Consider the following 14,075-nt stretch of genomic DNA (forward strand, 5'->3'; position numbering starts at 1 on the left):
ACCAAAGCTGAACAGCTGGTCAGTGCAGACTCACGATGTGCCTCAAAATATATGGTGACCGTTTATTGTTGGGACCTAAACAGAGAGGGCTTTGTTCTTCCCGCCAAGGTCAGCCTCATTGCTGAGTTTATATTCATAGCTGGCCTCTCCACCATCTGTGCACACGGCCTACACTGCGCCTCTGTGGAGTTGGAGAGGCATTATTTGAAGACCTGATTAAATAGCCGGGAAAAAGCAATCCATCATTTACAAGGAGGGGACGTAAGACAGTCACAATGGTGTTCTGTCACGCCTTCAGATTTTGGTCTTCATTCTAATCCAATGCCAGATACAATAAACACTGACCAAGAATGTAGAATCCACTGACAACATTCTACCATCTAGATGGGAGAAGAATGAATTATCTAGCTTCTCCAAGGTTTGCCCTAGCCAGGAGGTAAATGACATTTATGCCGAGGGGCGCCTTGCTCTTTTGTGGTCACAGAGACCCAAATGAATCAGGGCCTGAGTGGAAGGCAAGACACTGTTAATAAAGAGCTACCTGTTGAATTCAGAGCTGCCTGGTGTAAGTGAAGTTGAATGTCTATAATTGGTTTATTGAACGAGCTGAACTATTGGAGTATCAAGAGGAAACAGTTTTATTTTCTCCTGTCATCCACTTTCAAACACACTCTATCGGATATATTTCCTACCCCAGATAACAACTTGGGTCAATCCTCAGGTCCTAAGGGCACCTTAATATTTTAAAAGCCTTATTTTCAGATATTAAAAACAATAATGACAACAACAAGAGCAACACACACACACACACACACACACACACACACAAACCAGTGAGATCTAAATCAAGACATTAACTTAATGTTCAATTTAAAGTTTCTCCCCTCCTCCCAGAGTAGGCCTGAGACCAAAAATGGGGAAGAGGCAATGGGACTGTCTGTCACCTGTTTTTTTTATTCTCTTGGGTCTGTTGTTTTCCCCCTCTGCTTAGGGTTTCTCCAGGGTAGAAAGAGAGGATGGATTTGGAGTAAAGAGACAAAGGCTGTTTTTCTTAACCTGTGTTCTTAAGAGTCCACAGTCATGGAAGGCATCCATTTGCCTCTTTTTGGGGAGCAGCTCTGTGCTATTCAGAGGCCCCTCCAACCTCGGAAGCCCCGCCCTGGACCCCTTCCTGCAGCAGGCACGGCAGGATCTGGCTAGTCTTCTGCACCAGCTCCCAGCTCAGCTCCGTCCCAGCCAGTGTCCTTCTAGTGTCTCTTGGTTGCTGTAGCCTTAGCAGCCAGGACCTCGTGGGCAAGGTCCTTCAAGATGTCTTCCACCCTGCTTTCTTCAAGTGCAGCTCACACCCTCATTCTTCCCAAAGGTGGAAATAGAGCTTCTCCCCACAGTTGCCTTCCCCTTTCTCCTCCTGCTGTTGTGGGCAGCTCCAGAGAGCTTTTAGTCAGGATAAGTTGCCCACTTTCCATTTTTGCAAGAAACTCCCAGTAAAACACACACACACACACACACACACACACACACACACACACACACACACCCTCCACAAACACGCTCTGTTCAAGGGGTTTTCTTAATATCTCCACAACTTGACTTGTGGGGGAAAGAAAACACCATGACGATGTCTGTCTAATCCTATGAATTTCAACACTTCAAAGAATCCTCCATCCCTAATGGCAGTTAAAGGGGATGATCGCTGGGCCTGTTTGGTCACTGCCAACAAGTCCTAGGAGAATGCACCTCATACTTCTCTTTAGAAATATGAGACTAGTTATCTTGCATTTTCCTCAGCTTTATGGACTTACATGAAAATCAACGTTAACTAGAATTCTCTTATTCTGTGACTTGTGTAGCTGCCAGTATTAGTGTAAATGCTGCCATATTGTCGTTGCTAATGAGATAGCACAGAGTTTTTAAACCATGGCTCACATTAGAGACCTTGGTTTTAGAGGTTCCTTGTCTCATCCTTATCCATTACTGTTTCAGCAAAAGAGAATGTATTTAGTCACACAAATGAAGTTACACTAACATGTAAGGCACATTAAATGGAGGGAAGATAAACAGTCCATCAGAGAAACTGGTGATCTTGAACAAGGGTTAACTGTACCTTTAAATTCCTAAATAGTTCCTTTCATTCCTTTACTCATCTGGGACTGCGGTTCTATGGTTGCTTTCTTGTTTTAATCAAGAAAAACAGAGAAAGTCATCATTGTGAGCATTATTATGAGAGTCTGAGCATCTTCGGATAATTGGTTAGAGATACACAGAATATAAGGCCTCAACAGGCACACTGTAAATGATAGAAGCCAAAGAAATACTACGTCTCATATATTTCTATAGCTATATAGAAATTTCTGTTTTCTATTAAAATTATTGCAGGGAAAGATTAAGACAAGGTTGAGTCAATAGGAAGGAAACTGGCCTAAAAAAGCTGAAGTTAACATAACCAATAGGTGGTATGAAAACTTTTCATGAGGAGGTATTAATATTTTAAGGTATTTTGATCTATATAAACAATTGTTCAGTCCCTGCTTTAAAAAAAAAAAAAAAAAGAATAAAAAGAGAGAAGGGGGGCCTCCCTGGTGGCGCAGTGGTTGAGAATCTGCCTGCTAATGCAGGGGACATGGGTTCGAGCCCTGGTCTAGGAAGATCCCACATGTCGCAGAGCAACTAGGCCCGTGAGCCACAACTACTGAGCCTGCGCGTCTGGAGCCTGTGCTCTGCAACAAGAGAGGCCACGATAGTGAGAGGCCCGCACACTGCGATGAAGAGTGGCCCCCACTTGCTGCAACTAGAGAAAGCCGTCGCACAGAAACGAAGACCCAGCACAGCCATAAATAAATAAATAAATAAATAAAATTAAAAAAAAAAAAAAAAGAGAGAAGGGATGTTTTTGACCTTCTTTAGTGTAACCACATTTCAGAGTAGCTGACCAGTTGGTTTTTTTGTGTGTTTGTTTTTGTCTGTTTGCTTGCTTTCTGGAAATCATATTGTTATGGGGATATTACATGACATGTCTATTATAGATTTATGCTAGTTTTGAATACACCACCATATTAAACCTCTAAAAGATTACAGAACAAAATAAAAAAAAAATTAATAAATTATAGAAAAAAGGACAACTTATCAAAATCTGTTTAAAAAAAGAGAAAAATGTTTTTACTTTCAAGTGACTACTTCTGTTATTTCTCTACCAACTTCCGTTGATTTAAGACTATAAATAAGCATGTGTGTAGACATGTATATGCTTATCTATTTTATATATATTACATATATATATGTTCCATATATAGAGTTTATATTTATATGAAACACCAAGAAGAAAGGTAGGCCACAGAAGAGGGGAGACGGTAGTAATTTAGGGGTTGTCATCTTGACTGTATCTCACTGGATGGAGATATATATCGATAGTCATAGATATAATTTGCTAGCACAAATATACCATCAATACACACATGTATACCTGATTAACTAAATAACTCAATAATTTCAAGTTGACTTTGAGAATAGGGAAAACAGTACAGATTTCACAGATGAACCACGCATAACTGCAACTACAGGAACGAGAGCAAAGTTCACTTCATCTTACCAGGCTTAGGGACAATGAGCTGTGCACTGGTCTGGGCGTTTCCAGCCTCATTTTCACCCACACACTGATAAAAGCCTTCATCCGACTTCACCACCCCAAGGATTCGTAGGTTGCTTCCTCCCTAGGGAGAAGAGAAAGCAGGTAAAGCATTTGAAAAAGCAAAACACTCCAAGTGACAAAACGATCACAAAACAAATTTTAATCAAACTTCCCAAAAAAAACCAGAAGGGAGGCCAAGAGGGTCCTCAGCCTTATAGATATGTCCTGTGTCACCTGGGAAATGTCACAGATTCCCAAGACTCTGCTGAATCCACGTGCGGCAATTTAACCTAGTTCTGCCATGAAAAGTATACTCCCAAGAATGCACATCAGCCTCCAATAAATGAGCAGTAAACAGAAAACTCATTTATTAGGTATGGATGAAAGAGAGGTTAGTATCAGAAGAAATCTCATTCTTTTCCTTGTACTGAAGGAAATAGTTTCAGTGGCTGCTGGAGGGGCAAAAAAAAAAAAGCAAAAGGAAACAAAAATTACTTATCTTTGCAGCTTCTAAAGGACAAGAAATCTAGGTTGGATATTTTCTGGACATTTGCCGAGAAAAAAAAAGTCTGAAAATCCTTTTAAAATTGCGTGCTCTTTCAGGGATTTGCAGGAGGGTATGGTAGATCTTTTATACCCATGTCATTCTTGTTATATGGCCAAAATGTTTCACCTTCAGTAATCCATAAATTAAACACAGCAATGTTAACTCCTGTTTTATGTAAATTGGGCCACCATAGTTTTCAAGGATGGATGATAAAGTGATCTGAAATAGCATTTAATTACACTAACTCAGTTTATCTTCGATAGTGTAAGAATTAGTTCAGTAAGTGAGACGAGTTAAATCACTTCCCCTGAAGTCATTAAGAGATAAATATTACCTCATGGGGAATTCTTAATTGTTTTTAGTGTCTTGTAGTCAATTCTCAGCTGATGTAAAATTCTTAAGATAAAGTTGACTAACTTCCAATTAACAATTCTCATATAAGTTACTATTTGTGCTAAATGTTACATGTGTGACAGATCTGGAGCTATTGGGGAAATATTTTTAAGCACAATTTAATGCGAAAAGGGCTCATACCATACTTTTTTTTTTTTTTTTTTTTTACCTTAAGAAAAGGAACATTTTAAGTAGGTTGGCTATAATAAGTCATGCTGGGGGAAAGATTATTCAAACTGTAGAAAAAAATGAAATGTTTCATTTTATCCTGTGTCCTTAAGGGCACTCAACAATTTCCTCTATATGCAAGTAGCATATATTTTAGGCATATACAACATATTTCCAGTTGCCCCATGGCAGATCATTTTTAATTCAGTGATAAGGAAAACAGCATTGCATGTAAAGGAACTAATGGATTGATGTGGCATTCAAAAGTTAAATTTTTTTCCTTTCTTACTCTATTCCCAACCAATTAAATGCAACTAAAAATGAAAAATGGTAAGTGGTGATAAACATAATAAAGATATTCTTTACGGATGTATTCCTTAAGAGCCCTTATAATGTGACAAAATGCATGAATCAAGAGATGATGGAAGTTTCTGAAAGACGACTGATCATGCAAGAGGGACCACCAGCAAGAGGCACTGTAAAGCCAAGGAGAGAGCTTGTGCCTGAATTCTATAGGGCACTTACACTATAATTGCCGTCTCCTGGGAGACCTGGCTTGGAGGACCACTTTTCTTTGACAGGGTCATGTCTGCATCTCAAACATAAGAGAAATGGATTGAAAGCCTCCTTCTTTAGCTGCAAAGTTCTTTGATATTTAAAAAGTGCTTTTCATATTTCTCAGATATTCATTTGAATTCAGAACCTCTGATGCTGACCTACACCAAAAGGAGAGTTTTCACAGAGTATTTTTAAATGAGCAAAGCATTCTGCTGGTAGCAGCAAAAACAATAATAATAATGATAGGTATGGATCACTCACTATGTACCAGGACAACAACTCAGTGAATATACCACCATTATCCCTATTATCTTTCTCCAGGGCAGGGACAGAGAGGTACACTAAACCTTATATGAACTATAAGAACCATTGTTCTTGGCTTCAATTCTTTCCAAAGTTCAGAATTGCAAAGGATGTGAACTCTGGGTCTTCAAATCCTCTCCACCACTGCCACCACCATTGTCACTATCACCATCATCACTGCCCTTTTCTACTGCTCATGTAGGATCAGCTGGTCCTATCTGGAAGAGTAGCAAAGGAGCAAAAAGTGACCATCTTAATTATCGAAGTAAGACTACCATATTCATAAGTAGCGTATCTTACTTGAAACTTTATTATAATGGGCAAAATTTAAAGAAGTAAGAGATTCTTGGATTCATACAGTCTAGAACTAGATTCTAAACTCTGTTTTTCCAAGAACCACCAATGAGAATATTTAGAAAGCACTGGTCTTAGGCCCCCCATTTTTTCTTTGTTTGTTTAAAACTGTGTCTGTAAAACAAGGGGGCTGGACTGTTTGATGACTGGACTGTTTGATGACTTTTTTAGCTCAAAAATTCCAAGCCTAAAAAATGATTTGCTTTATTGGAACAATTTTCTTCATACATCATAAACATTCCCAATGGGAACGTTGTTCCCAAGAAAGAAAAGCAACTGAAAACAGAGTAGACAATGAATGGGATTGTAAAGTGAATATGAAAAACGATAGTTACCACTATCTGAAAATAATCACTAGGAATGACCACATCTCCATTCTTCATCCAATTCACAGTGGGCACAGGCTTCCCAGAGACTGCACATTCAAACTCAATATCCATGCTTTCATAGGCATAGAGGTTGGAAGGGTGATTTAAAAACCATGGTGGAACTGTAAAGACAGAAAAATAAAAAGTGAGTGGGTGGGGATGTGAACTTGCATGCTAACATCTTCTCTGACTTAGAAACAAATATTGAAAATGTTTGTAATTCAAATAATTCCCTTAAGCCCTCAGTTTACTTTATAGGAACTACTGTAGGACATGATAAACTCCCTCCACCCCCCCACCCCTGCCCCCCGCCAAATGCAGTTAAACAGTGTGTTGTTGTGTTAATGGTGTCTTGCCACAAAGAATGTAAAAAAAAAAACAAACAACAAAATAACCTTTGTATATAATAAACAAAAATAAATAAATAAAAATAAATTTTAAAAAATAAATAAAAATAATTGCATATAATAAACATTCTGAATAACTAAGTATTTGTATCCAATTGACCTACATAAAGGACACTGGGAAGTCCATAAAGCTATGGAAACTATGCTGATAAAGCAAATAAAGGGGAGCTGATATGACTGACACAACCCAGTGTATAAGACATGAATGCTTAGTGTCTCTGTAATTCTAGAGTTTCATTAGGATTTAGTTAATGTGACGGACTCGTTCCCATTGAAACTGGCTGTGGTGATAGGGCACTAAAAATGACCATCATCTTTACTGTGGACACATGCCTATTGTCCTAGCAATTATCTACTCTAGTGCATTGCTATACTATATTACTATTGTCTCAGCAGGGTACATGATACACTAATTTAATTTAATGTCTTAATTACCATAATACTCGTTACTCTATGATGGAAATTTGCAGCTGAAAGGAAATTACAAATATAACACACCTTCGCTAGTGAATCTCTCAGACTTGGTGCCTCAAAACACTGTGTAGGAAAGGAACATTTTAAAAAGTGATGTTGGAAGGGATAAATTGGGAGACTGGGATTGACGTACACACACTACTATATATAAAATAGATAACTAATAAGAACCTACTGTATAGCACAGGGAACTCTATTCAATACTCTGTAATGACCTATATGGGAATCTAAAAAAGAGTGGATATATGTGTATGTAAAACTGACTCACTTTGCTGTACAGTAGAAACTAACACAACATTGTAAATCAACTATACTCCAATAAAGAAAAAAATTTTAAAAAGTGATTGTCATTTTCTTCCACTGGGAACCTTAAAATGATGTCAAACTTGAATATTTATATTGTCTGAAATCCAGGTTAAATTCACAGGGAAGTAGCAGCCTTGATCCCCTTTTCACATTGGAAATAAATATGTATTTTTCGTAGACATTTTTAAAGACAGATTATAATTTTTGTCTTTGCTGTTGTTATGCTCAGTGAGTAAAGTGTGCTAATTTTTGCTTCTTTGAGTAACCACCATACTTTGCTCTTTCCAACCACCATCAGCAAAACTTTCCCTTGAAGTCAAAGTGAATTTGCAATCTTTGATGGTCATTGCCTTCTAGAAAAATCGAAGAGCCAGTGGAAGGCACCCAGGATTCAAGTCCTAGTTCTTCTACTGAATGATCTTGGAAGTCAGATCTCTCCCCTCCCCTCCCCTCCCCTCTCCTCTCCTCTTTCTTTCTCTCTCTCTCTCTGTCCCTCCCTCTCTCCCCTTCCCTGTCTTATCTTCCTGTTTTTAACTAAATATTTGGGCCTCTATTACCAAACAACTATTAATTCTTGAATCTTTCACAGGGGCAACTTGGTTTAGATGACTTGGCTGGGATGCATTAATATTCGCAGACTAAAGATATGGAAAAAACGTGTCTGAGAGCTTTCCTACAGAGAATGTGTCACCACTGTATATAGGGCTAAGATTAATTACTTATAATTTATAATAATATTAGACTTTATTTATTCTTTCACCAAATTCACTGAGAATGAACCAACATCAGAAATATTTCTTGAGTGCCTCTGAGCAGAAACATTTATTGTCTCTTTTGGATTCTGTTGTCAATTTTATCACAGATTTTGATCAAGTATTTATTTACCAGCCGATATCCAGTATTTATTGAGAGCTGACTGTACAATTTATTAGCCTAAGCACTTTATTATTCACACCACAACTCTTTGAAGCAGGCTCTTTTACCCCCCATTCTAGAAATGAAGAGACCGTGGTGTGTAAGCAACTTCTCCAAACCACACGGACAGGCTGACTCCACTGCCTACACTCTGAACTATTTTGTAATCGTTCTACCTCTGGAAAATTCTGATGGAAAATTATTTTGCCATAAAAAATTATGATGGAAGGATAACTCAAAAAAATTCTGATGGAAGGATAACTCAAAAATATTCCCAAAGCCTCAGTGATAATAGAAATTAAGCAATTAGAGCTATTAAAAAAATAACATCACGTTGTCTATTCTGCCTCTCCCTTTAAGTCCTTCTTTCCTGGTGCCATGAAAACTGTCTGAGTCTGCTAAGCCCTGGTGTTCATGTTCATCAGATTTCCTGGAATCATTTGTGCCCACATCAGAGTTTTCAAAATGTAGATGACTTCCATAAGTGGATCTTGAAATTAATTTATGGGGGTTGAGACTAAACTTTAAATATATATGTATATAAGTAATATAAATAAACATACATCATACATAAACATATACATATATATGTGTATATATTTATATAGAGAGAAGGAGATTTGGTATTCTCTTCTCTTCCTGCTTTCCTCTTCTATACTCTTAATCCTTCCTACTCCTATGCTACTCCTCTCTCTTTCTTTCTCTTTTCTTGTGATGAGCAGACTAGGATCTATTCATCCTATTTTAGGATTGCTTCCAAGAATTTAGGACCTAGGTATACCTTTCACTGCTCTGGGGTACTAGATTCTCAACACAAATATAAACTGGGACTAATGAGTGAATATGACTTATCAATGGTTGTGGACATGTTTCTTTAGCATTTTTCTGATCATGAAGAGGGAACTCAAACACTCCTTCTTCCATGAAATGTTGTCTTTCATGAAGCCGATGATGGATTTTCCTGCTTCCTGCAGTGCTCTCTCTCTGTGCTCAATTTTTATACCACTTATTATTGTTAGATATTTTTCACCTACATCATTATTTACTAACCAGACTATAAAGATGGGGCCTGAAGCATATGCTTTTTCTTTTAATTCCCTTTGAATATTAACATAGTTCTCCTTCCTTTCCACTCTCATGGAAGGAATAATTCACTACTTTAAACTATTTGGGGGGCAACAATTTCTTAATGACTAATAAAAATGAAGTGCCATGAATTTTCAAGTTTATCAAATCGTTCCATTCACACAGTTTTAGTCCATTTCAGAGAACTGCTTAACATACACGTATGATGTTACAGCAATTTCAGGCAAGACTGATTGATTGATTTTTTTTATTTTCCTTCTTTAGATAGAATAAAATTCATGACCAGAAATAAATTACCCACATTTTCATTAGATCTTGGTTTCTCAGGATCTTCTTAAGTACTTAGAGTACATATATAGAGCATTTTTATAACTTAGGGGTTGAGGGAAGAAGAAATAGTGACTACAACAGAAAGATGGAAAAAATATGTCTGTTCTAGAAAATGCTATCATATTTAGAAATGACTAATAGATGAGAGATCCCTCTATACTGCAATCATTAGAATTGTACAATTAAACCTTAAATTTGAGTAAACGTTTTCTCTAAATTAAATCTTTTATAAATGAGTTTCTATGCTATGACTAATCATTTGCATTCTGTAGAGTAAAATTTATTCGGTAATTTCAGCCCCAAACCAAGTCATCATCAACAACCTAAATAGTATTAAAGGTTTTATTTCACATAAAAGATGCCTCACAAGTATTTTTAGTAACACTTATCTATTCTTTTCCAGTTATTTAGGTACAAATAAATGTGGGTCAATTCTAAAATACTGCTCTAGGACACATAATTAACACTCTGTATTACCTTGACACTGAGAAGATTCTATACATCCTAAAAATTTACTACAGTTCTTTGAAACTGCAAGAATGAAACTTTAAAGGAATGCAGGTGGTTTAAATGAACACTAGGCAGAACACACAACTGGTGAATGATAAACATGATAAACATCATGGGAATGATAAACATCAAGGAAAAAAACAGATTAGTGAGATTTTGTTAGGAAGACAATAGAAATTACCATGAGCCTTGATGGGCTACATTTTTATGCTGGGAACACTGGAAAGCCAACTAGTGTCCCTGAGCAAAACGCTTCTCTCTGTCTCTCCAGGCTTTTTGGAGTTAATTTGTTGTTGAAATAATGGACATAAACCCATTAGTCTTCTCTTAAATGCAAATACCTGAAGATTCTGACCAGATCAAAAATCTAAAATACGTTTGCTGCCAAATTGGGTTAACTCTATATCCAAAATAAATTGAGTTCTTTCAAGTACAGTCAGATAATTTCACCTTAAGGAGCCATAGTTTGATATGTAATCACATTCAGATGACTACAAAGGAAGCCATCTGGTGTTGAATGTAGGTTTAGAGATAACATAGCACAGGGGGAAAATATTTTTTTTATCAACTCAGGCTTCCATGTGAAATGTGCCTCAACGAAATCCTAGTTTTATGGAATAAGGTTTCTAATGGACATTCAATTTATAGATTAGAAATAGCTCTTTCATTCCATAGTTTCAATTCTTCCTGCACCAACTTCTGGTGCCAAAGTAACTTTCTTTCAGCTGACTTGATCTTTAAATGAATAACCTTCCTTCTCCTTTATTTAACAAGGAGCTGTGTGATATATTTCTGCCCAATCCAACACTTCTCCCCAGGCCTTTTCTTATGTGACAAGTGACTTGAAATCTGCTGAATATTTCTCTCTAGTTTGTTCCTTCCTACCTACACATCTGTCCTCCCCCATAGGACTGGGTGCTGAGATTTGCATTTCATTCTCTATTTGAGTTGTCTCTCATACATACCTGTCTGTACTCTCTTAAAAAATGTAGGTTGGGGTAAGTTGGGTTCTAGCCTTAAGTGACTAGAATGTATTCCACATTGGAAATAAGATCTCATTTTAGTTTTGTTCTAATTACTAATATTGACTGGGGCTCCCATTGTTCTAGAAAAATGACTATTAAGCTATGGATTTTATTCTTAGCATTTTCTATTCAAAAAAGTGTTTCAATTTCTGGGGGCAGGGGGTGTTTGGGTCCTCTTAACAACTTCCAGAATGTACATTACCTTTTTCCCTGACATATGTGTAAGCCTAAGTGGTATATTTAATTATACATTTTTTTCTCAAGCAGAAGTAAATACATCATTATTGAAAACTACATTTCAGAAAAGCTGATGAAGCAACAACAAGTCATCCCCTTGTAGCATCCATCTGGATGCAAATCCACCAAGCTCTTAATTTCTTAAGGACAGGGGCTGCCTTACTTCTCTTTCTGTCCCCAAGACTAAACATGGGATGGGTGCTAATAAATACTTATTAGATAAACAGGCATGGAGGTGGTTTAGTCTTCATAGGCCAATGCTTTGGCATTGCCACTTTCTGGCTGCAAACAGGTAATAGCTATGGAAAAGCTAGATGAGGAACAACATTTATGAATAAGGATATACTTTTCTTCTAAAGTCAATGTTAATGACAACAATAGAATATTAGAAACATCAAACTATAAGCTATTCTGCTATAGCTGGCAAAGAGGATATTTAAATCATCTTAGAGAAATAAAAATTAAGACCTTTTGATTTTATCTCTTACCCCATTATGCCAAAAAATTTGTGCTCCTATCTAAAAATTCTAGTCTATCTGCTGTGGGGATGAAGAACATCTGACCTTCAACCTTTACTTTGGAGTTGTGTTTAGGTTTTTTTGTTTTATTTTGTTTTTTGTTTTGGTTTTTTTAAATATGTGCTTAGAAACTATTTTAGATCTCTTGTCACAATTTTCTTTATCCAGACAAATAATCCCATTACTCTTCCTCAGTTTTGGCTGCTTCTGTAATCAGGATTGCTTCTCTCTAAATCCAGACTGAGCTTTCCATTTCTCTCTTTAACTGTAGAGCTTAGGACCAAACTGGGAGAATGATGTTGTAAGGCTCAAACCAGTGATAAAAATGATAGGAGGATTAATCTCAAGGTCCTAATTCTATATGCTTACTTATGTTATCACGATGTCTTTGGAAACTTGATTTGTGTGTTATCAGTGTCCTTCAGTAGATGTTGGTAACTCTCCAACTATTAAGTCTGTGTGTGTGTGTATGTATGCATATGTATATGTATACATAAACACGCATATATTAAATACATTTACTTCTATATATTTATATACATATCTGTGCTCCTATGTAATTCTATGTAAACTGTAAAATCACATCAAATACCTATATTTAAAATGTTATGTATACACAAAGACATGCAAATGATATATCCATACATATACAATTTATAAACATCTTTCTTGTCCAATTTCAACTTTAGCTATGAAGAAAATGAAAACATTTTAAGAAAAACAAGATAAAAACATTAACTCACATGGGTTATGACAAAAATAATAAATATTTAGAATAAGTTATCTAGTTCCTAACACTGCATACTGACAGAAATTTAGAAGTTATTATTTTTCCCTCAGTCAAATGTTTTCTAGCATGCCCTCTTGTTATTTGAGAGTAAAAGATGTGGATATTCTAAACAGCTAGAAAAAATGTTTCTGTCCTGCATGAGAGCAATTTCTGTGTATTTTTAAATGGACATTGAAGAGTTACAGTAAATTATAGTGAAAACTTTGTTTTTTGAGTTTTTTGTCAGTAGTAGATATTCTATGAGGGAATCTTCCAACACAAACATTTAACTGAGACAATGACGAATTCTAACACATAACTAATTTCCCTTCCCCAATACCCAATGAAGTCAAAAGTCCCAGCACACACACACACACACACACACACACACACACACACACCAACCATAGCAACCAAAGAAAAGAAAGCAGTCAATTGCAAATGAAAAAAAAAAAATCAAAATAGATGTTTCTGGAATGGAGGAGAAAGGCAGAGCAGGATTTAGTTCCTTATCTGTCCTTAAACCCCAGAAACTGCCCTGGACTTTGGGGAAAAGCCTAAGAATTCTCAGTAATACCTCCAAAACTGAATCAATGTGAAACCTATGGAGAGTCCTATGTTTTTCCTTCCTTTTCTGATTGAGGAGAAGCTGCAGTGTCTATCAACCTGAGGACCAGCCCCTCCCCTACAGAAGGGAATAGGATACGGAACCAGCCAACGAAGCTGGGTGCTCTCAAAGAGGCTGAATGTTGCCTCAACTGAACTCACTCCCTGACCATTCCTGCTGGTTATTAAATAATTAATAAAACCTGAAATATCCAGCACTACAAACTGGAGCCCAAGGGGTCTCAGGCAGCGTGGTAAATAAGTCTAGAAGTAACTTCTGCTATATTAGCACAAAGAGTGTCTGGACAGAGTCACCCACACATGAGCAAGATAAATGACACACGTGGGAAATATGGAAATATATTATCGGCAACAATAATGAGAGAGAGAGAGGGTGGGGCAGGGAGGGAAAAGTGGGGGGAGGAAGAGAGAAAAAGAAAACACTCAACCCAGAAGAAAATCTAAGGGGAGAAGCAGAAATAAATTTCTTAAATTGTTTCACACAATGGATTTACTTATTATGAAAATAAATTCAACAACACTAGAGGTCAAAGACTAGATGAAAAACAACAGAAT

The 14,075-nt window shown here is 36.8% G+C and overlaps 1 protein-coding gene across 1 annotated transcript in view; it reads right to left on the minus strand.

The window, feature by feature from the left end:
• The window catches only part of DCC (DCC netrin 1 receptor), a 1,191,297-nt gene that overhangs the window by 485,340 nt on the left and 691,882 nt on the right, over positions 1-14,075 (minus strand). The window contains exons 6-7 of the mRNA XM_057527412.1: positions 6,284-6,438; positions 3,587-3,707 (exon numbers count right to left, since the gene is read on the minus strand). Of these exons, the coding sequence (XP_057383395.1) occupies positions 3,587-3,707; positions 6,284-6,438 (276 nt within the window). The remainder of the gene's footprint in view (positions 1-3,586; positions 3,708-6,283; positions 6,439-14,075) is intronic.

This window comes from Balaenoptera acutorostrata, chromosome 13 (genome assembly GCF_949987535.1).
Source record: "Balaenoptera acutorostrata chromosome 13, mBalAcu1.1, whole genome shotgun sequence".
NCBI classification, from domain to species: Eukaryota; Metazoa; Chordata; class Mammalia; order Artiodactyla; family Balaenopteridae; genus Balaenoptera; species Balaenoptera acutorostrata.